At 44.8% G+C, this 23420-nt stretch overlaps 3 protein-coding genes across 8 annotated transcripts; 1 reads left to right on the forward strand and 2 right to left on the reverse strand.

Moving 5' to 3' along the window:
* Positions 1-39: 39 nt before the first annotated feature.
* Positions 40-12241, reverse strand: tesk2 (testis associated actin remodelling kinase 2). Of its 3 annotated transcripts, none has more exons than XM_049748500.1 (13): positions 12101-12241; positions 7221-7525; positions 6954-7073; positions 5691-5812; positions 4485-4533; positions 3297-3443; positions 2891-2976; positions 2496-2580; positions 2325-2408; positions 1983-2069; positions 1649-1781; positions 997-1533; positions 40-902 (listed from the first exon to the last, which is right to left on the reverse strand). In XM_049748500.1, the coding sequence occupies exons 2-13, from the start codon at positions 7341-7343 to the stop codon at positions 652-654; spliced, it is 1824 nt and encodes a 607-aa protein (XP_049604457.1). In that variant the 5' UTR covers positions 7344-7525; positions 12101-12241; the 3' UTR covers positions 40-651. The 3 variants fall into 3 exon arrangements, with proteins under 3 accessions (XP_049604457.1, XP_049604455.1, XP_049604456.1); XM_049748498.2 differs by lacking the exon at positions 12101-12241 and adding an exon at positions 11116-11527; XM_049748499.2 differs by lacking the exon at positions 12101-12241 and adding an exon at positions 10777-11006.
* LOC125985534 (uncharacterized) lies at positions 11926-14231 on the forward strand. Its single transcript, XM_049748508.2, has 2 exons — positions 11926-12388; positions 12522-14231. Exons 1-2 carry the CDS (start codon positions 12109-12111, stop codon positions 13307-13309), a joined length of 1068 nt encoding a protein of 355 aa, XP_049604465.1. The 5' UTR covers positions 11926-12108; the 3' UTR covers positions 13310-14231.
* nectin4b (nectin cell adhesion molecule 4b) lies at positions 13775-23256 on the reverse strand. 4 transcript variants are annotated; one of them, XM_049748503.1, is made up of 11 exons: positions 22916-23256; positions 21466-21666; positions 21137-21304; positions 18306-18584; positions 18049-18166; positions 16836-16987; positions 16469-16637; positions 16324-16399; positions 15940-15999; positions 15683-15871; positions 13775-15578 (listed from the first exon to the last, which is right to left on the reverse strand). In XM_049748503.1, exons 1-11 carry the CDS (start codon positions 22968-22970, stop codon positions 15273-15275), a joined length of 1773 nt encoding a protein of 590 aa, XP_049604460.1. In that variant the 5' UTR covers positions 22971-23256; the 3' UTR covers positions 13775-15272. The 4 variants fall into 4 exon arrangements, with proteins under 4 accessions (XP_049604460.1, XP_049604458.1, XP_049604459.1 ...); XM_049748501.1 differs by having other exon boundaries at positions 16469-16652; XM_049748502.1 differs by having other exon boundaries at positions 15689-15871; positions 16469-16652; positions 22916-23255.
* Between the last annotated feature and the right edge of the window lie 164 nt (positions 23257-23420).

Genomic DNA, 23420 nt, shown 5'->3' on the forward strand with positions numbered 1-23420 from the left:
CAGCCTGTAAAGCTTGCAATAATTCCAAAAGGGTCCGAGTCAGAGGTTCTTTTTTTATTATAACTGAAATGAAACTCGGGAGAAGCTTTGTTATTTCAAAGCAAATTCAGTCTGAACATTTTTTACACAAATATACAAAGGTAAGACTTGTTTTTGTGTGTGTGTTTTTTTTAACACATAAATATTACATCCTCAATTTTGTGCAACAGTGTGAAATATTTTTTTGCATAGAAAAGACGACAAAATAGTGCATTTTAGTTCGTACGGATACAAACTAAATAATCTCTTAACTGCTTTTAGATTTGAGAAAAAAAAAAAAAAATACAACATGACTGCTGGTGAACGAGTGAAACTGCATTAAACTGACTTTGAATCCAACAGAAGCGTCGAGGAAAATGAAAAAAAAGCAAGAATGCAGTAAATGCACATGAAGTTGGAGGGACCCGAAGCAGCAATTTGTCCACTTTTACCGTAGAGATCCGTTTTGGTGTGAAAACGGGATCTTTCAGTGGGCGAGGAGTGGGAAACAATCAAAGTCATCCCGTAATATTAACAATAAATATAAACAATATTAGCAAGAACACATTTTGAACGCGACTAGGGTCACAAATGCTTTAGAGAAGCTCTGAACACGCTCTCTTCACATTCTCTTCAGTCCTGAGGTGGCATGACCTGCATGTGTTGGTCCTCCACCATGCTGGAGCAGTCCATGGCCTCGCCAAGGGGGACGTTCGGAGACCAGCTCTCACCAAACACATCGTCCTCATCCTCGTCGTCTTCGGCCTTGTGCCCACAATAGGGTGGGATCTCCACCACCGTGTATTTCCTGGCCCACCCGCTCAGCGTAGGCTTATGTCGAACCTCGTGACCCGTCGGGGCCGACTCGGACCAGCCGGCTGCCGCTGGGAGAAAGAAGGCGTCGTTTCATGATTATGAATTCATACGAACATTTGGCATTTACACATTGCCATTAGATTAGTGCTTCAAATGACTCACACGTCATAGCGGAGGCCAGCGGGTGCGCGTTGCAGGGCAGGTTGTTGTTGTTATTGAGAGCCGAGGTGGTTCCGGCCTCGGCGTGATGGTACGAGAAATCAGAGCGAGACAACTGGGGGGACACGGGCAAGGAGTGACACTGTCGTCCCGGCAACTGCCGCCAGTAGAAGGACGTGGAGGCGGCCGAGGCGTGCGGCGGCGGCCGGCTGGCAAAGGCGCTGCCCGGTGGCGAGCGCAGGTCAAAGACCAGCGAGAACACAGACTTGCTGGGCACGTCGTAGAACTTGATGTTGCCGCCGCACAGGTCCTCGCGTGCCGTAAACGGGTTGAACTTGCGGGGCTTGACGGCCCGCCGAGAAGCCGGTGGCTCGTACTGCGGGTCCGGCACGTTCGCCTTCCTCGCCGCCTTGCACGAAAAAATGTCCGACTGGCTGCGGCTCAGCCAGATGTTGCGGCGGGGTCGTGGCGATTTGGGTGGGATTTTGTCATCGGGGAAAATCAGCGGGTTGAGTCGCTTCAGGGCCTGAATCTTGTCCCCTTTGATCGGACACACAGAAAGTTGAACACGAGTTCATAGTCAAATGATAGCCCAGAGATCACAAAAGATGCAGGATTTATTTGTTATGAGCATGGTCGAGTCTTGTTCACCAACCTTTGGAAACCACCGTCTTCTTGTCGCACTCTCCAGATAGTGGGGGGCACTGGTGTGCTTCGTTGAGGCGCGCCAATGACTCGTCCAGGTATCCCATAATGTCTGGGAAAGAGGGCCGTAGTGTGGGGTCCATCTGGAAGAAATTTGCCAGTAAATCCCTGAAATGATCTCCTTTCGTCTTTTCGTGACTTTTACAAATCTATAAAGACAAGCAGGTGGGTGGCTTATCCAGCTTTTGTTGGAAGACCGCAGGAGATTGGGGGTCTTCAGATTAGAGACGTAATCTGATTGGCCTTCGTGTGCTTTTTGGAAGACAGCGTGGACATGGACTTACATTGCAGCAGTTGAACGCCAGCTGAAGGAAGTCGGGTGGACAGTCGCCAACCATGTGCTGAAAGGTGTGATAGTCCAGGCCAAAGTTCTGCTCAATTACACAAAGAAAGTGTGTGAAATTGTGCCAATAGTAAAATGGCTCAATTCATGTTCATTAGTCGACACACAGTCATTTCAATACATAAAACAATAAATAAACATTTGGGATGAAAAATAGTTCTTTTATGTAGATGAATAGATGAAAAAGTTCTTGTTACATTGACTTTTCTGGACATCCTGTTGATAAAGCTGCCTAATTTTTGGAACTCTACAGGAGGCGGTACTGAGAGAGTTTTACACGTACCTCTGTGCGTGGGAGAAAATCGGGGTCAGCCTGGACCCTGGCGATGATTTCACACAGGATAATGCCGTAGGAGAAAACGTCAGCCTGGGAAAATCATTTGAAATCATTCAAATAACGCTCAAGTAACGCTCACCATACATACATCTTTGGCTGAAAATGCTTTCAGCAAACCTTCTCGTTGTAAGGTTCATCTCTCAGAACCTCAGGAGCCATCCAGAACGGAGAACCCACCACTGAGAGCTTTGCTCCTTCCGTGCTGCACAAAAAACACAATTTCTTAAAAAACTTTGACGAATAAAAAGGTCCCCAAAAGTATAGATCATTTCATTCAATATTTTACAATCGAACAGAAATGTTTCAAACATTACGGTCATACATAAGTGCTTCTTGGGACTACCAAGGCTCTTACTAATTCACAATCAAGTAGGGATTAGTGAATAAAGGGGATTTCAGCTGCTGCGGGCTTAATGTCCTCCCAAAACTGCAGTAGTAAGGATGTGCTTTTATGTCCGACTGAAATATTTTGACTCGCTCAGAAGGTGAATTGAAGAAGAAAGAGTACGTACAGATTGGCGGGGATCTTCTCGGCCAATCCGAAGTCCCCGACCACCGCCGTGTAGCCGCCGCCGTCATCGCATTTGATCAAGCAGTTCTGGCAAGAGAACACAACAGAATTCTCATTATTATTGTCTATCTTCCAATATGGTCACGTTTAGACGACAGTGGAGCTGACTTGTTGTTTTTACACCAGTAAGGCCACATGCAACATTTACTTTGTAAGGAAAATGATTTAGGCTTGACTTTCTCATTTTCCGTGGCAAAACTGATGATCGCTTCCAGGACAAAAATGTCACTGGTACAGACAATTGTCAAGTCAGCAGGGGGCAGTATTGAGTCACTCACGGACCACAACCATAGTCCCGGTTGTGTTCCATGACGGAAGCATCCACCCGACCGTTCCAGCACACCTACCTTGGAGGTGAGGTCTCGGTGGAAGATGCCTTTGGCGTGCAGGTAGGCCAGACCCCCGGCAAGGTCGCTGGCCAGTTTCATTCTGGCGTGCCAGCTTAGTTGCTTGTTGCTGTCTAAAAGCTGCTCGAGGTTGCCACCGTTGATGTACTGCAGACACAAACCATAACAATGTGGCAGGCATATGAACGCGGAAGCTGATATTATGTTGGCGAGCTAAAGTATCACCATTTTACGTTATTATGTGAAATATGTCAAAGATTTGCTAATGCAAGTGACATAAACATTAAGTACAGTTTAATAATGCTCTAAAGATGAGAACAAAAATATAAAAAAGACACAAATATTTGGGGACAAATGACGGAAAGGCGTATGACACGCTAATATCAAATGCTTAGGACTGTCTGGCCAATAGCGAGGTTCTGGGTCACGAGCCAGCTCTCCCGCAGGCCCGCCGGGGTCGCGGCTACTGCGACGGACGGGCTTGACAGGAAGTGGACTTATCTCTTGATTGAGCAAAGGGCGCCTTTGCCTCTTTTATCCCTAAGAACTTTGCTGACCCAGCCATAAAGACACACTAATCCCGACGTAAAGGCGTCACGGAACGCGAGTGGTTAACACGGATCAAGGCTCAGATTTAGGCCAAGAGGTCGATGCTGTTAAACAACGGAGTAAGAAATGACACTCAACTGGGATGACATCAGTGCAATCTGATTGGACGCTTGCGGTGCTGCCACTACTATCAGAATCGTTTTGTTGTACCTTAAACATTTCTGCATTTTTTGCTTTGTTTATTTTGTCCGCACGTGATACAAAGGACTATTGTTTACTCGCTGCTTTAAAAGATTATGATTGCTAAAAAGAGCATGACCGTATTTTTAGGCCCAAACAAAATTTCCTGTAAACAACTTGAACATTTTTCTAGCCAATAAAAAGTCTTAGGGAAAGGACAGGGAAAATACTGCTTTTGTGCCTCTGAGGTACTTGACGATTCTCCATTTGAGGGAACCTGGCACCACCCCCCTGAGGAGGGTCAGATGACAAAACAGCAAAACAGCATGAGGCCGCCACCCGAGTCGAGCCACACACAACACACACACACACACACTATTTAATGACCTGTCTATTTTTGCTGCAAATGTTTTACCTGCCAGGGTAGTGAACAACCTTTTGAAGAATGTGTTCTCTTACCTCCGTCAAGGCGTGAAGCTGGCCCTCGTGCACACACACGCCCTTGAACCTGCGGCGGCACAGCAACAAGAAAAAAAAAAAAAGCACAGTGATTAGCATGTAGTCATAAAATAAGCCATCATATCCTTATGATTTCACATTAACCTTTAGGAAAGGCTGGGATCCTTTAAAGTAGGACTTAGAAACAATTGAGCTTCTTGAGTCCCACTTCTTAACTGTCAAACAAAAATAGGTTAACCAATATATGGGTACATACTAAAAGAAGAATGAAGTACTAATAACAAAGAGCATACAAGCATGAAAAGTCAAGAAAAAAATTCCGGAGATTCCGGCAGCAGACAAGACGAGACAAGACGTGTGTCTCCTCTTGCACACCTTTCTTCTGCATCTGGCCTATCAAGGTGAGCTCCACTGTGCCCTCACAAACATGCTAACTCGGGGAGTGACCTCTTTTTGACTTGAGATCCAATGCAAAGCCCAAAGAGTGCTCTTTCTTTGACTTTTTCCCGATCAAAACATTTGAGCATTTTGAGGGATGTATCTTGACTTCATTTTTTTTTAAATCGTTTTTATTAAGATATATTCTTTTATTTGTCCCACATGGGGAAAGACATCCATATATCCAAATTCCATAAATTTGCCGAACTTCTATTTTCATTTGAGACCCAAAATCAAACAGTCATTCTTTTCAAATGTTGAATTTTCCGATCAGATTCACGCAGCCTGCTTTTCACACTGACGGCCGGATTGATTTTTTTTTAATGTATTTGTTTTGTGTGTGTGATCAGTTTGTGAATGGACACAATCACAGAGGCTTCCCCACTGGCAAAAGAAAGTCCAGCTTGTGCATTGTAAAACAATGAGCCCCTTCACTGTCCGCTGACAACACACAGAAATAACACGGCCGGCCGGCTGCAGGAGGCATAAACAACAAGGATGGCATTGTATAACAAACATATAAACACATGCATGCTCCCGCCCATACATTACAGAATGCAAAAAAACACCACCACACAAAAGTGACTACTACCTTCTAACATACTTTGACTTCGAAACAACTTACGCAAATGAACTATAGTCATAAATATTACCTATTTTCTAGTATTGGTTGTATTCATGAACATATACTTGCATATAGTTTGACATTTTTTGTGTTATTCTGTTATTAGTTGAAAAAAGGTTGATTTATTTTCGGGGACAGTGCACCTGAGTATGTTGGGGTGTGAAAGGCGGTTCATCAGCTGCACTTCCCTCAGCATGTTGGCTCTGTTGCTGCTCAGCTTATTCATCTTCAGCGCCATCACTTGATCTGACGCTCGATGGCAAACCTGTGAAGCCGCGGATTAAACATTGATTAGCCATTGATTAGCCGCAGACTAGCCATTGATGAATCTCTGGTGGGAAAACATTGCATGCATTTCCGATGGAGCAAAGTCAGCCTTGGGATAGTGGAAAAACACGCGGATCAATTCGCCTTGATTGGGCATCATCGGTGTATCACTTGCCATCCGTCAGTCAGTTGGGTAATGGTCACGTAACCCAGCGAGGCTCGCCTTGTACTGTACACACGCTGATAAGTACATCGCACTATCTCGGCATTGCGCAACAGTCATAAATGTCGGCTGACGGGGACAAAGCATCGGCTGTAAATTTAAGGCGAGTACTTACTGACTGACAAAATATTTCTCTCTATTGTCCATTAACAACCCCCGCCAAGTTGCCAAACATCACTCGAATATTTTGGGATATAGCAATTGTTCCTGACCATTGCCATGATGATGATAATCAGCATTTACTTTTTCATTCAAGTAAAAATGCTATCGCTATATATAGTCCATGATACAATTTTAGCTGAAATTCTGAACGCTAGCTAGCATGCTGGATTGGGGCTTGGCTTGACAGGACAGCAGGAGGAACAGATGGCCACTCAACAGAAGACCCACTCCCCCAATGTTCATCTTCCGACCCCTCCAACCCCGCTCCTATTCCATCCCCCATCTTCTTCCCTGTTTTACAGCTTCACCACAGATCCACCCCGAGCCAAACGGAGTACTGTATCCTTGTCCTGTCCTGATGTACGTATTTTCGGCTAAGTAAACTTCATCTTCTCCAGATGGAAAGTGAAATTAAAAAAATTGCATCGGCCATCTAGGGCGATATCAAAAGTTCCTTTGGTATCCTCATCAGAGAGCATACAATGACTCCTACGAACTAATCATTCTGGACACGGGTTTTTCAAACTTTTTTTTTATGGTAGACATGCCAGCCTAATTTCATGTTCCTCATGCTCGCGTGATTGATGGGGAGGAAGGGAGAGCATTAGCAAAGCTTCCGTGATATCTCATAAGTGATTGGTGTTGACCTCAAAACATCAACTGTGGACGAAGGAGACCACCAGGCACAAATGACCGTGAGTTTCAATAGATAATCGTACGCTTTAAAGATTCAGCGTCGTAGAGTCCCACCCACCTTGTAAACGTCAGAGAAGAAGCCGGAGCCGATCCACTCGCAGGTGAAGTCGTCTAAGCGCGTAAGGCAGGAAAAGGCACTGATAAGGGCCCTGTAGGACGAAGGGCACACCCTGCCCACCTGGAAGACATTAGACAACTGAGAATGTTTTTTTTTTGTTTTTTTTTAAATAGAAAAGATTTCACACATTTTAAAAAAAAAAAAAAACTATTATAAAAAAAATCAAACTATTATAAGCATGTTTTGTAAGTATGCTGCTCGGCTGACCTCCGATGATGGTCCCGTGCCCATCTCGCACCCCGCTAGCCCCGCGACACCGTCTCTGTCCTCGGCGAGGCGTTCGGGTCGCGTGGGGAACGCGGCGATAGAATTGCGTTTATTCCGGTCCATGACGATAACGATGGTGACACCTGTTGGGGTAATGGGAGTCTTCCTCCGTGTTGTACCCACATGACAAGAGCACCAAATTGTTGTGGAGTTGCCGAGGAGGGCTCAGCGGCGGCCGTTCACGGCTTGGGGGGTCCACCTCGGTGGGGGGGCTCTCACATGTTGGGTGATGAGCCAGTGGAGACCTGGAGGGAAGAAAAAATCAATCAATCAATCAATCAATCAATCAATCAATCAATCAATCAATCAATCAATCAATCAATCAATCAATCAATCAGATTTGATAACTATATCATCTGGAACAATGTGACCATCAAAATATAAATCATAATATTCCTTTGAAAAAGTGATGTGATTAGCAACGTGATTACATTCAAAGACTATAAATTAATACTGTAACCATCTTTATAAAAAATATTATTTCATTGGTACAATTTCTCATGGATCTGAATTTATCCAAGAATAACGTCCAATTGGAGGCCTGTAAATCTCATTTATTTTCCAGAAGCATCAAGCGGACTCGTGGAGCGGCTCTCACGAGCACTGCTAAAGAAAGCTCAGAAGCACAACGGCCGTAACAGTAAGCGATTGTTCGGAGATTAGTCAAGAAAATGGCTCTCGGGTGACGTGAACCTTTTAACGACGTGAGCGCAAGAGGAACTTTGCAGGGGTGAAAGGTCATGTTTATCTCGGATCATAAATACTTGCCACTTTTTCATCTTTTTGCTCTGCCCTGGAAAGAATGTTATTACAGGTTTTAACTTTAATCTTTTAACTTTAACGACAATCAAAATACCCGACTAACATTTCAGTCAAACACTTTCTGGAGACATCACTCCAATCGTGCCCTAAGTTCACCCCAATGCTAAGCTGAACCCTCCATAGATCAGCTTAGATCCCACACTAACTCTCGACACTTCAGAGATGTCACTCAAACCGCCAACACCCAACTATTACTCCCTAAACGCAAACTCTTTGGAGACTCAACTGCTAACTCTAAAAAGCACCAGCTCGCAATTCCAACTCTCCAGTGACATCATCTTTAGCCCAAGCCATCAACGGTTCTAAGCAAGCCCCAAATGTAACTCTCCACAGACATCCACTTGACCCCAACTCATCCTAACCACCAACGCCCAACTGCAACAACCCACCCGCAAAGTATCTCCTAGCCCCCGAGCCTAAATCTCCCGAGACACCCTCCAGATACATCTTCATCCTAACCACTAACAACTCCTAGCCATAACTTTTGGGAGACATCATCATGATGGTGTAAAGCAGCAGCCCCACTATGAGCACAGCTCAGCCTTCAACAGCTACCAAAAGTCTGATCTCATGCTTATCGTTCAATGACGTCATTGAAAAGTACTGGGAGTTCTTTCCTGCGCACATGAACACTCTTTATTGTGGATTTTAAAAGTGTAAGGCACTCAAGTTACGTTCAAAATAACACATATCAAAGTGAAGAAATGACACCTTAATCAAAGCCAAGCCAAGTTGTGGTGTCATAAGATCACAACCTAAAAACGGCGTCTCTTGTGTTCTATTAACATGTCATCACAGCCGCTGAGATCAGCCCAGTCCTTAAAAGGATCTTCATCCTTTTCTTCCCTCCTTTCTCTCGTTTTCTGTCTGCTTCAAACGGCGAGACAAACTCAAGGCGTGCCAAGGAAAACGCGAGTGGCCCGCCGGGCCAGGCCTCAAGCTCGCTGGGCTCTCTAATTTGACCGGCGAGAATAGACGAGCGCACTTGTTTTGAACGCAGCCGCTGCTGCCGCCGCTGAGAATAGATGGCAATTACCATTCAAATTTGGAACCTGCTTTTGGGGGAAGGGGCTTCTCGGGGCGTCATGTTGCCCACTTCCTTACTCTCATCCCGACGACACCGATCCAAAAAATGTTGGCCTTATCATTTGTGTGAATGGGCTCACGTTTATTTGCACAAGAAACGACGGACGGGCACGTGTTCTGTCTATATTTGCTCCCTATAACTACACCCTTTGTACATATGTGGAGACCACTCAGTAAAAGACCACAGGAAGGCGAAGGAATGGAGAAGAAAAAAAAAAAAAAGGGAGTGGGATTTTCTTTTTCTGCAGTGTAAAATGGGGCCTGCTGTTAGCACAAAGCAGATGGGTGTCCTATGGGAGCGGCCTGGATGGGGGGGGGGGGGGGGGGGGGGTAACACCACCCAGATGTGTCCCACTGGATGACACACTAATAGAGGCTGTCAGCGATAAATTACACACAAGTGATGTTTACGATGACTGCTGGTGGGGGCGTCTGGGGGCTCACCCCAGAGGTAAAACTTGGAGCTTTAATAACATTTTTACACTTGCAGGGGAATTACAATACATTCTAGCTAGCGGTGGCAGGCTATTAACTTGGCTAACACTGAGGTACCTGTGTTGCATTGTGCATTATCTTCTTATTTGAAGTAAGACATAATGACAGATGTTGGCCATGTCTTTATTTACGGTGCATTGCCACCGCAGCATCTTATTTGTACTAGTGAGCGTGTCTGGACGTGCGGTAGCGTTCGCTTCCCGGCAGAGATTTTGCGTTGACATTTTTCCGTTTTCAGCCCAAATTTTGTGTCTTTCTATTCTAGCATTTTGCATTTGACAGACTCCAGAGACATTGAATCAATTGTGTGTGTGTTCATCATCTTAGTCTGCTTTGATGCTGCTACAAAAAAGTACAAAGCACAACTGCAAAGGACAGAAATTTAGGTTTACTGGCACCCCCTGAGCCAATCTTGAGGATTTCCACGCTGCAGGAACTATGAAAATGACAACCCAGTCTTCCAGCTCTTTCATTTTGTAGTTAGTGTACAACGAGCATTCACAAGAAAGTTGGCATGATGGTACAGAGATCTTGTTGGCATGATGGTACAGAGACTAAAGAAATCCACAAAACAGAGAATGTTGCCATCATCTCACACTGCAAGTCAACAATGGTTCAACATTGAGTCTTAACACCTTTTAACTCCGGCTCGACAAGATAGGGTAAACAATGTTAATTTACTGTCATTACTTAGAACGTAATGTGTTTGCAGTGGCTCTAGCCTGCTGTCTCATATTAGTATGAATACAGTTTGTTCAGACTAATTTTTGTTAAATTGCACAAGAGGAACAGCCTGCACCAAATAAATCCTTTCGACACACATATCTCTTCTGTTTTCACTCTTCCTGAACTTTGTAGTGGAGTATTATGAAAGATAGAAATGAAACATTTTCCTTTTGCACATTTCAGTATGCACGAACTACATCAACACTCACAACTAGATTTCTTTTCTTGTTTTTACACAGGCTGTGAGCACCTCTGTGTTACAATCATTAATTAGTAGGTTCTTGAGGAAAACATTTGGAAGCTGGCTGGACCCAAAGCGTTTAACAAGCTCTGGTCTAAACGTCCGAGCGCGACGTTTGCAAGATACCTGAGCAAGGTGACATTCAAGCGAGCGAACGAAGAGCAGCAGCAGCTCCCGCTTATCCGATGACCATCTGGCTCCGAAGTGGAGCGATACGCGGCATGGCTGTCATTCCGCAGCGACATTGAGCAACCTCCGCGGGGGTCAGAAGACTTATTGTCGAGAAGCCGCAGACGGCTCAGGCTGCCGAAAGGGACTCAATGGAAGCAATCTTATTAACTCGAGGCCCTTACTAAACGTCTTTGGTCTACCCGACGCGACACAAATGTGTAAGAAAGTTGTCGTTGTGTGACGCCAGACAGGAAATAAAAGTTTCAGCTTACATATACACTACAGTGTACGTACCTTTTTCGACTTGCCGAGAGGGGTTCATGCTGTTTAATTCCGTCGAGGCAAAAATGGGGAAAGGGGGCGTTTTATTTTAAGTCAAACCGCCAACATAATTGGGAAGTGGGGGCTCGGCTCAGCTAGCTCGTTTGTCAACAAAACTGCATGCTAGCAAAAACGTTGGCTAGCTAGCTCACCACTGAAGTACAACGTCCCTCCCACCCGTCCTCCTCACGTTTGGCAAAGATGGCGCTGCATAAACTCTCTCCCTAAAATGTTCTTCTTCCCACCAGCTAAGGCACGTTTGCTGTTTTACTCCGCCCGCGGCGATAATTCAGCGCGATGATTGCCGTTTGACAGTTCGTTCAATCGTCGCTGGTGTCTTCCCCCATTCTCTCTCTCTCGCTCTTTCGTAGCACGACGGACCCCGCCTACCTTTGAGTGACAAGCCCGTCGGCCAATCGTCGGGCTTTTTTCTCACTCATGTACAACTGTCAAAAATGTGTCTATTTTTTTCATTGAAAATACATATATATTATATACCATGTATATTGCAACAGCAAAAAAGAGATCTATTGGTTAGAAATAAAAAATCTATCATCAAAACAATTTCAGTTGGTGTTAGAGTGGAATTACAACCCCATCTAGTGGACAAACCGAGAGGTCACATATTTACACGTCTTTAAAATGTGACTAACGTTGGCATTGGACGGCAAGGTGTTATTAGTAATAATCGGTAACATATTTACTACTATTTTAATACTGTGTAATAATTGCTTCAATTTAGTCTCATAGCATGTTGGTTTATTATGAGGGAATTTATTTTGTCTTCTTGCAGTCGTCGTAGATTTACATCACGTGACAACAAGTACTTCCTGTTTCTCTTGCATTACACTACTGTTTTTGCTTCGTCAGAAAGATTACTAGTATCCTAAACACAAGAACAACAATCACTTAAAATAGAAAACTAATTGTTATAGCTGTACGTTTTCAAATCTTTTACCTTCCGCCATGTCGACGCAACCGGCACACGGCGCAGCTTTCCAGAATAAGTTAGCCTCCATCATGGAGGCGCTCGCCCAGGCGGCCGTGTTGGAGATCGCACAGCTGTGGGAGGATGCTTTCGCCCTGGTCCACGCTGAACTCCGCCGCAGGGAGCGGGAAGTGGAAGCCCTGGAGAGGAAGCTGCTGGAGAACCAGCGGCGGGATACGTGTGTGTCGCCCGCGGCTCTTGGCTCCTCCGGCGTGGAGCAGCACCACCAGCCGCCGCCCACCACAGCCACCAACGATGGTAGGTGAACGAACAGCTGTTGTTTTATTTGTCTTTTTAAGACGCGTTTATAAATGCAACTATACTTGTGTATATTCTTACAATTATGGCTTCACGAATATAGCGGCTCACTATTTTTTTATCTCCGGTTCAGCTACCGACATCATCGCGACATGTGAGCAGAGTAGCACAGACAAGGGAGACCCTTCAGCCAATGACGGAGCAGCAGCATTACTCCTTGAGGAGAACCCAAGTGAGCCGACCTGCGACGACACAGCTGACGAGGACTTACCCGTCAAGCGAGAGGACGACGAGGATGACGTCATGATTGTGGAGCAGGTGACAGACTCAGAGTGCCCCGACCCCGCTGACGGACCCTCGGGTCATGGTCCGGCCGTCAACAGTGAGGATCAGGAGAGCCGCATGTGGTTGTCTGTTTCTGTGGGCGACAGCGACACCGCAGAGGAGGCGGACTACTTCTTGGCTGCTAATTCTCACAATGTAGACTCTGATATTTTGCTTATCGAGAATGCCTTGGACATACTGGATAACTCCTCTGACAGGTTGGTGGCAGGCTCTAGACATGCCGCATCGAGTCACTCGAGGCTTCCGGCGGCTTTTCGACAAAATCATCCTCTTGGCCAATCCAATGAGAGGCGGGGTGCTTTCCTCCCAGGGAAATGTCATCCCGACAACGGCATCTTCATCTTCGACGACCCCAGGCTAGGCAAAGAAGTGGCGGGACGGCGCGTCAAAGAGAAGTGGTTCATCTGCCCGTTCTGCGGCAAGAGCTTTGACCGAGCCAGCCACTTGGAGATCCACCAGCGCATCCATACGGGCGAGAAGCCTTACATGTGCAACATGTGCGGCAAGTCCTTCTCCCAAAGGAGTAACCTGCGCACGCACCAACGCATACACAAGGAAGCCTTAGCCCCACAGTGAATGAATGGAGAAAGACAAAAAAACTCAACCTTTTTCCATCCAACCACACAAAATGACAAAACGTGTCGAGCATAACAAATGGCCAACATTTCTAGTACGAGTGCCCGAATTGAAGTGTCTTTTCACAAATATGGTTTGGCTTCACAAAGTGTGCTTCCTGAGATCCAAGCAAAACACTGTGTAAACATCATCCGGTTCAGTCTACTCATCACACATTACCCTTATTTCTGCTGTAAATTAGCCCTCCCTCACTTTGGCTTCCGAGACAGTAAATTGTGCTAGCGATGAAGAAAGTGTGGCTTTTACGAAGGCTGGTGTCCATCCCGACAACCGCACAAACATAGCTAATAAGAACTAGCCAGTGACTGGACAGAAAGACAGCTTATTGGAACGTAACAAGACATTCATATACTAAAGTGTGGGGGTGTCTTAATTGTTTCATAAAAGCATTTTTTAATCATGCAATGCTGTTTTGGATGTTTATTGGGGTGGAACAGATGAATTGCATTTCCATTCATTTCAATGGGGAAAGCTCATCTTAGAAGTATGAGTATCTGACGGAGCCTGCAAATAGCAAATATGGCCCTAAAATGTACACTTTGGGGGGGTTCTGATGACAAAGTAGAAAACATTTGCTGCACCCACATGCAAAGATGAAAATCCAATTTAGTGTCCTCAATGCTATTCAAATTTGGTTGCAATCAGTAAAGAGTTTGTCTGTGAAGGGACCCCTAGAAACAGCTGGAAGGGAAAACAAAATAGCCCTAAAATGGATCCTTCCAACCAAAATAGTCTCTCTTTTTGGACAAAAGAAAATTCATTAGGATTTATAGTACAACATGATCTACGTAAAGAATTGAACACTACAAAAATGATTTTTAAATTGATGCTGTGCTTCCATGAATAAACATTTACAAGTAAACGCTTCAAGTTGTCATTGAATGCACCAATTAATAATATGGTACCTAATGCCATACTTTCACTCAACACTGGTGCTTTTGACCCTGCCACCATCTGCACATACGTAATATGTACATGCAGCTCACTTTGTCACATAAAAGAGACTTCAAAGTGAAACAATCCAGGTTCAGCTAATCATTTTACAAAAACAAAGTTACGCAATGGGGTGGTGTCAAAAGGTCAATTTGCCCAATCGTGTTAATTGTACCTCTTTTGTTGAAAGCAATTGTCACCGCACCACGTCTATTTTAGACATCACACACACACACACAAGTTCTCCAAAGCCGATATCTTTTGGCCCCGATTCATGATCCTAAATGTAGGCACGAGCTTCTGCAATGTAAACAAACACACAAAGATCCTCCAGAAGTTGCACGTTCTCCCATAGCGAAAGTCTTTTGCTATGTCAATCTTCCAAAAGTCCCCGTCCGGTGGGTTAGGTATTAAAAAGGCACAACTCTCATTCTCCCCTTTGTGCACTTTCAAGGTAGGCTACGCAGTTTTTGCCGCAATTACGTTTGCTGTGTGCACCCAGCAAAGAAAGAGGTGTCACACATGGAAGTCTGAGGCATGGTGGAGCATCGACTTTTCCTGAGATGTACACGTGGAAAATACGTGTATCACATTTTAAATCTAAAATGAACTTCTGTAGTGTAATATAACACTACTTTGAAGCTGAAAAACGCTCTGTGCTGATACTTGTCAACAATGAATCTGCTCTAATACTGTATTTTGATGTTCTGCCCTTGGCCTAATGCGGCAGGGACACGATCAGCGTTCGGGTGATCGTATCCACACTGTCAATACGATGATGGCGATTAATTGAATGAAAAAGTGCAAAAAGACATTTTGCCTACAGCCTTGGACGTGTACAGGAAAAAAGTCCATGAGATACGTATAGGTGGCGAGATTTTCACAGAGAGCGCCTACATTTCAGAATTGCTCCAGTAACAGTGCTACGAGGGTGCAGAAAGGTTGAGCGGAAAGAGAGGAGACTATGGCTCTACAAGACCTGACTGGGGGGGTGCAACAGGATGGCGTTGGCGTGCGGCCGTGGCCGGAGGACGCCGTTGCTGTAGTAGAAGTGATTGGTGAGCGCTTGGGACAGTTGGTAGGATTCAGAGCCGCTGCCGCCGTCGTCCTCCTCGCCCTCCGGCCCGCCGGTGGGGTGTGCCTGTGGGACCGGCGGACACCAGTTCTCTTCAGGCGGGGGCGCAGAGATCTCACAGACATCCAACGGGTCTCTCACTCCCACAGCTTCGTTCGACTGAACTTTCAAAGGAAGCAGAGATGATGGAAGACCAGAATCCTGCATGTAAACATTTAATCATATAAATATTGACAGACTATAGAGAAAATTATATACAAAAACAGGTTCTATCAAAGTGAGAATGTTTTTCAACAGATGCTGACCAGTACCAGTGACATGTTGCTGGTCTTCTGGTAAGAGTTGGCTCTCCTCCTGTCCAAGTCAGTCACCGCCACCCTGCCGATTTCGCTTTCATCGTGCCAGACGACGGGGCGGCCCTCTGCCTCGAAACCACCCAGAGGTGCCCATCTGCCGCCCAGAGTTGACTGGCTCCCTCTGTAGATGGGCCGTTCCTGCAGGGAAGAAGACATAACACCCATTAAAACCATTGATGTCAAAATAGAGGAGGGGGGGGACTCACCAGAGACACTTGGCTATTTTTCATGTGGCTGTCTGATCTGACCAAAGCGTAATCTTCAGACTGGGAACAAACATTGGCATGGATTAGGTGCAAAACATTTTGGTTAAATATTTTTCAAATGATTTAAATGGAAAATTTCAATTTAAAAACATTTAACTTATATTGAAAAAGACATTTGTTAAAATCATGGAAATCAAAAGGAAAAGAAAATTAAAGTGAAAAAAAAAGATTAAAAGTTTCAAATCAAAAACAAAGTCAACAAGTACATTTCTTTTGAAAAAATGAGAGCAGTGGTTATTAAATCATTTGTTCACATTAAGGACGGCGTGTGAATTTATATCGTGGACACAATTGGCCAACGTAAACAACGTGCGGCGTACGTACCTGTGTTCGTAGATCCGAGCCGACAGAGTTGAGCCTCCTAAAGGAAGCCTGTCGAGATAAATTGTTGACTTCCTCCCTGAGGAGATACATCAACAAGAAAAGCATCAAAATGTGTTGATGACTTTCAATTTCCTGCGTGGCTCACATTTTGACACTGAGCTGTCTTTCCAACTTTTTGTTGCGGCGCCAGTGGTGGCGTACGAGCAGCAGGACCACCACGGCCATGACGAGGACGGTGGCGGTGGCCGAGGCGGCGATGATGATGATGAGGGTGGACGATTCGGACGCCGACATTTCCTTGCGCTGAGATTTTTCTGCAAGGAAAGAAGCTAACACACATGGTGACAACGTTCACGTGGGATATTTGACATGACATGCTGACTAGGCTAATTTAAAAGAGGGATTGATTTTTAATCTTCAATTTATGCTTTCCTTCCATTATGTTTTTAATACACAGTAGGTGACATTAAGACATGAGGTCAAAAGAAAACAAAAATAGTAATAATGCTCACCAGTCACAGTCATGAAGTAGTCTGCCTTGGCCACGCCCACATCATTGCTGACGGCGCACTGGTACAGGCCGCTGTCTTCCAGACGCAAGCTTCGGCTCAAAGTCAGCTGCCCTCCCGACACCGTGATGCCTTCCGGCAATGCCCCGCCCCTCCTGCGTACGCCAAAGAGGAGAAGCTTTACGCTGCTCATTTGGTATGCAACAAAATCCCATTTTTGGGGCGTCAATAATTTATTGTATGGCTCGCGTACAACCACAAATGTGCATGCATGAATGAACCTGAACCACAAAACACCTGACACTTCCCTCTAAATGTGGGCTTAGTGCAATGAAAAGACACACAATGGAGACGGTCGGATCGGGTTGCCCCCAGTTTCACCGCACATAATTGTCACCCCGCCCCCCCTTCCCCACAATGTCACGTTTCATGTGGCTGAATCCCAACTAACCTGCTGCATATACAAAGTAGAGACAGGTGAAGCGTAGCCTTCAATTACTAGAACTATCTCTGGATGTATGTATGGCTACTTTAATGACAGTGACATGTACAACAATTTTGCTGGCGTCCATGTTCACTTCTACAGTACGTCTATGGCATAGGTGTCAAACTCAAGGCCCGGGGGCCAGATACGGCCCGCCAAATCATTTTATGTGGCCCGCAAAGACAAATTGTGCATCAACTTGTGTCAATACTAAAATTGCAAATTGTCTTCACTTTAAAAAAAAATAAAGATATTGATCAAGTTTTATTATCATGCATCTTTTCAAATATCTGCTTTTACTCGTCTCTGATTTCAAAACTGTTGTTATTCATCAGTTTGTTGTGTAGCTTATACTGTATATCATATATTGACAGTCATAATGGCCCTCCGAAGGAAACTATGATTATGATGCGGCCCTCGACAAAAATGAGTTTGACACCCCTGGTCTATGGTATCTGCCAGGTGGGCCATACATTTCCATACACAGGGAACGCATTAAGTGCTTAGTAGTGGGAAAATGAAGCTTCATGAACCAGTTGTATTCTTTGGCTCCTCAAGATGACAGTGTTGGTTTAAAGTGAGGGTTTTAAGAAATGGCAAGTCGGTGGGCTTTTAGCTTTTCGGTGAACAGACAGTGCCATCTAGAGGTCTTAGTAAACACAACAACGGGTTCATGAATCATCTTGAAGCTTCATTTGCCCATCATTAGTGCTTAGTGCTTGTGTGTCCCACCATGTCCAAGTGATGTTTTGGGGCACGGGAAATCCGGTGGCGACGCAGGTGAGCGTCGCCTGGTCCAGACCCGCAAACCAGTCGTCCGTCGAGGCGGAGATGGTGGCGTCGGGGGGATCTGTTTGAGCCAGTGCAACGACACAAAGTGATATGTAGACAAATACAACACTTGGCCCAGTTGAATCTGGGCTTGGAAAATTCCAATTCCAAAACCCCATCCGATCGATGCAGATTCCAAACGACGTGCGTATACTCACAGTGCACCACCAGCTGGTTTGGGATCCTCCGCGGATGCTCCAGTCCGGGGTGGCGCACCAGGCAGTCCAACCGCTTGCCGTTCATACTACGCAGCGGGTGCAGCGAGTAGTGACTGGAGACGGATGCCCCCTCGTTGAAGCGGTTTTGGGTCTGGCCCGGCACGGAGGTGTCCCAGGAGAGGGTAGGCGGCGGGCGGCCCACAGCGCGACATGAAGCGGCCACGCGGAACGACTGGCCCTCCACCAGTACCACCGGATCCAGCGAGGCGATCGGAAGCACTGGATGGAAATGAATGACGTGGTTACAATACGGAGAGGCGGCTCAGATTACGTTTACCGTAATTGCCGGACTATAAACCGCACCGGATTATAAACCGCACCAGCTAAAATTTAGGGATATTTCATTTTTTCTTACATAAGCCGCACCGGACTATAAGCCGCACGTGCACACGAGTTTTTTTTTACAAAGAAAGACAGTACATAGAAAGCCTTTTTAACGTTTTAATAACATACTTGAACATGTCTTTCTTAACATTGTCTGTGATGCAGCAGTAGTACTGCAGCATTTTGAAAAAATGTGGCCCGCGAAGACAAATTGTGCATCAAATTCGTGTCATTACTAGAATTGCAAATTGTCTTCACTTTTAATAATAGCTTTTTTTTAAAAATATTTGACCAGTTATTACTCGTCTGATTTGAAAACGAGTTATTTGTCAGTTTGTTTTGTAGCTTTTACTGTATATAATAGTGTTAAGAGTAAAAGTGATCAAGTCATCACAAAAATCTCGAAAAAAATCTTATATAAGTCGCAGGGTCCAAAATTTTGGAAAAAAGTCGCGGCTTATAGTCCGGAAATTACGGTAGTTACCTATGTGCATTCGAGAGACTAATGATTTTTGTGACTAAAAAAATAAAAATAAAAACACTCATGAGATGGCTATCTTATGCATCCACATTGGGGCCCCTTCTTCCGTTTGATACCAGTGATAAATCGGCTGTCATTGCAAGAACCTTCCATGTTTCGGCTATTATGGAAACAATTCATTGTGCCGGATGATAAGTGGCTGCTTGTAATTATGTCATGAGTCATTTGAAAAGTGAATGTTTGTGTTGCTTTGTTTACTCTGCCCAGGTAGCAACAACATCATGTCTGAGTGGATCACGCAAGTTTCTTTGTGTTTTCAACAACAACAACAAGCAAGTTAAAAACACCTGATGGACACACAATAATCGGCACACGCACTGACATACAGGTGATCAAGCCAAAATCATCGTAAATTATTCCGAAAATTAGGAAAAAAAAACAGTAGGATATGCCTCTGATGAAATAAAGTTCATCTATTTAAGTCAACTTTCCTTGACATTTTGCAGCGCACGGTCATAGGGTGTGCCGACTTGCGCAAACTCCTCCCCAGAAAGTGTGTTGACTTGTGTAACCATGTCATTCTAGTTGTTTATTTTGCTATTATGCCTCCAAAACACCCACCCACGCACGCACGCACACACACACGCACACACACACGCACACGCACACACACGCGCGCACACGCGCGCACACGCGCGCACACGCGCGCACACGCGCGCGCACACACACGCACGCACGCGCACGCACACACACACACACGCACGCACGCGCGCGCGCACACACACGCACGCACGCGCACGCACACACACGCGCGCGCGCACGCACGCACACACACACACACACACACACACACACACACACACACACACACACACACACACACACACACACACACACACACACACACACACACACACCAAATAAGTTCCAATTGAGTTCAGGTTGCTGGTCACGTTCTGGTGAAATTCAACAGAGGCCATGTTCGTGCTTAGTGTCTTCATAATATCCACAAAAATGCATGCCTTTTATGCGGTTGATGCTGAAATCCTTATATATTGTGCGCGTTTAGAAGACAATGAGCCATTGTAATGTTTCGAGGTGTGGTTCATTTTGAACCATAGCACGCACTCTGCTCAGCTAAATATAAGAAGAGGAGGAGGGAAAGGTCAGAAGAACTCAAATCCAGGTCAGATATCAAAATGCTTTTCGCTCAGTTTTACTCCTCAAATTATGCTCATCGGTGAAGAATACAATGGACACTTTTCACGACAAGAGGAAGAAAGGCAGGTCGGTACTAGTGTACAAACTGTAGGCTACATGTGGCTGCACGATGAAAAGCGAAAGGTCACAAATTTGTAATACAAGCCATAAACACATCATTGTGTGGTTCCTGTCCAACAACTGGTCTGACAGAAAGGTGATTAACACACTAACCACGAAAGCTTCAGCTCTTGACAGGATGTTAGTAAGAACAACAAACCAAGCCTTCTGAACTTTTTATGGACTGAGAATTGCGCAAAAGAAACTCACCACGTGGCACAACCTGCTACTTTTGATTGACAGCTAGGAGGAGGTCTCTCAGTACCAAGATGGACATGTCATAAAATAACTCCATTTCACTTATATGGAGGACAAAATGCTGTCCATAAAACACAAATCATTTTAATTACTTGTTGATTTGTATTACTTCCATTTCTTTATTACTTCCAACCTTTTTTGGTATATTTTGTTTTCATTCATTTAATTTTTTGGATATTTTAAATATATTTTTATTGTATTTTTCATTTTTCTTACAGGATTTTAATGTATTTTCTGTATTCTCCTTTTTTTTATTACTTTGATTTTATTATTTAGATTCAGTTATATCAATAATGGGCCTGAATAGTCAACAACCATTTGTAGCGCCTCTATTGCTTCAACATTATGGATAGAGCCAAAAAAAAAAAAAGTCTTATGAATAATTTACCCCACACGATGAGCTTGATGCGCCTCTCAAAGTTTCCGTTGGGGAATGTGGAGATGTGGCAAGCGTACGTGCCATCGTCAGACTCTTCCGTGTTGGAGATGAGTAGTGCAGAGCTGACGGTGGGGTTGTCGCTCTCGAACTTCATGCGACCTGCATAGCGTCCGAATTCTGACAGCAGGAAGGAAGGAAGGTGAAAATGTATGCGCTGGCACCTTCTGGAATTTTTTTTTTCAAAAATCCACCAAAAAACAATTTCACTGAAGTTTTGATGAGTGGCGAGAAAAGTGTCAAAAAGGACTGAGCCATAATGCTGAATCTGCTTCACCTACCCGTGTGTCCATCTGCAAAGTGGGCGGTGATGATCTGGTCCTTGGTGCCGTCACGCAGCTCCTTGTACCAGGTCACCTGCACCACCTTCTCATCCACGCTGGCCTGGTAGCGACACGGGAGGCGGGTGGCGCTCTCGGCCATCGAGCGCTGCAACGTGACAGCCTGGAGGGGCTCAATGAAGATGCCATGGGCGCACGCCACTGGGTCGGACATGAAAAGTATCAACCGTGGTTATAAAGTGGCACCGATGGCTCAGAGTATAAAACAAAATCGAAACAAAAAAGAGGGAGGGAGGGTGAGCAGTTTACTTGACTTGAATTGTATTGTTCATTGTGCTTCTCTTTTTAGTGTTGAAATGTACTCAGATTATGATTTGTGGAAAGGTAGAATGTGGTTCACTGCCCCAGATCAGTCCCATACCATCTTAATTCTAAATTTTGAGAATTATGTCGATTGACAACGATGCATTTGGGTATCTGCGTGACATTCTCCTGAGTCTGTCTCATCAGGCGTGGAGGAAAAAGAAAAGGCAAAGCAGCAGAACAGAATGTGGCCATGTGGCATTCTTTGACTTCTTGCCCAACTCGGGTCACTGTTTGTTACCTCCACCAAGGAATTACGTTTGAACACCGGTGTGTTTTTGCAGGATAATAATCAATCGACACTGGAAATACAGAGTTCAAAACATTCAAATCGCCAGATTAACAATCAGCAACCATAGTCAAACGCCATCCTATTACTAAACACATTCTACAGCAAGTTAAGTCCAGATCTAATCCAGATTGCAAGATTGGCACCAATGTGAACGCAACATGTCAAATTCCAACAACCAAATCATTTTCATTTTTGGGTGTTTTGAATTCAGCGGTGACTTGCTCGTAATAGCCCCATGGCAAATCCCTGAAAAATAATTATGTTCGTGAGGCAAACGTTTGTTGCAAGAGAAGTGGAAAAGCCTGTGTGGCAGCAAAACTGTGGTGCATTCAAGCGAGCTCGCATTTGTCTGCGTTGGTCTCATTTCATCGTTTCTTTTTCCCACACTGAGCTACTGTTTGGCCTTTATCAGCGCTGTAATCATTAATCAGCATGCTCATTAATCAGTAACCACTTTGGTTTAAAACAGAAAAAACGCGGGGAAAGAAAGCCGCATTTCAAAGTACAAATGTTTGACTTGAATCAGTGTTTGTGTCCCACGCCTTAGTGTATCTTCAGCTGTCACTAGAAGACCAAATGTTTGCATTAGCTCCCCGGTTGTTCAATATTCCGATCGATGCGTGCAACATTTGGCACAACAGTTCACAAGCACCGTCGGTGATACCATTTTTTAAAAATACATTTATCTTTAATAGCGTTCAAAGGAGGTTACGAAAGGAATACAGAGGCATTCAAAACTACTACTCGACTGTCATGTATGTGAAAGTAATACGTAATACTACGACTACTACTCACCGAAGAGGAAGACAAGGAGCGGCGAAAAGTTCACATTTTGCAGAGTAATCTCCATCCTGCTTCCTCGAGTGAAGCCGCTTTAATTCCAGTTACTTCAAGAAAAATTCTCACGCAACCGCTAAATAATCAGAATCTGACATATTTGTTCTACTGGCCCACGTGCAGGTGAGTCGAGTCTTAAATCCAGGTTGGGGGGAAAAAAAGGCCTTATTATTTTTGAGAATTCGCTCCAGTTTAACAACAAAGGAGCCAAGAAATTGTTAACTATTAAATAAAGGAACAAAAGTTATGTTGACACGGAGAAGGTCCGAGAAAGTGTGGCGCTCAATCCCGCTGCACCTGCTGCTGGCCTTTACGCCACGCCCACATACACGAAGGTGCTTCGAGATGCGTTTGCTGATCAACGGAATAAACAGGACCGTTTACTAGTAGCGCACACAACACTGCTACTACACATTCATGTCATTATTTTCATTAGGTGCCTGTGCTTCCAACAGTCCTACTA

The sequence above is a fragment of the Syngnathus scovelli genome, chromosome 17 (assembly GCF_024217435.2).
Source record: "Syngnathus scovelli strain Florida chromosome 17, RoL_Ssco_1.2, whole genome shotgun sequence".
NCBI classification, from domain to species: domain Eukaryota; kingdom Metazoa; phylum Chordata; class Actinopteri; order Syngnathiformes; family Syngnathidae; genus Syngnathus; species Syngnathus scovelli.

Bases quoted from the DNA above. Each gene is read 5' to 3' on its own strand.
- tesk2 (XM_049748500.1), bottom strand. From the start codon at position 7,343: ATGGACCGGAATAAACGCAATTCTATCGCCGCGTTCCCCACGCGACCC. The intron at 5,813-6,953 runs GTGGGTGGGACT...GCGGCTTCACAG, and splicing joins TCTTCTCTGACGTTTACAAG to GTTTGCCATCGAGCGTCAGA. The intron at 2,977-3,296 runs GTAGGTGTGCTG...TTCTCTTGCCAG, and splicing joins ACCGAGACCTCACCTCCAAG to AACTGCTTGATCAAATGCGA.
- LOC125985534 (XM_049748508.2), top strand. From the start codon at position 12,109: ATGTCGACGCAACCGGCACACGGCGCAGCTTTCCAGAATAAGTTAGCC. The intron at 12,389-12,521 runs GTAGGTGAACGA...TCTCCGGTTCAG, and splicing joins CACCACAGCCACCAACGATG to CTACCGACATCATCGCGACA.
- nectin4b (XM_049748501.1), bottom strand. From the start codon at position 22,970: ATGGAGATTACTCTGCAAAATGTGAACTTTTCGCCGCTCCTTGTCTTC. The intron at 18,585-21,136 runs GTAAATTATTCA...ATTTCCATCCAG, and splicing joins CATCAAGCTCATCGTGTGGG to TGCTTCCGATCGCCTCGCTG. The intron at 16,000-16,323 runs GTACGTACGCCG...GTTTGTTCCCAG, and splicing joins GCTCGGATCTACGAACACAG to TCTGAAGATTACGCTTTGGT.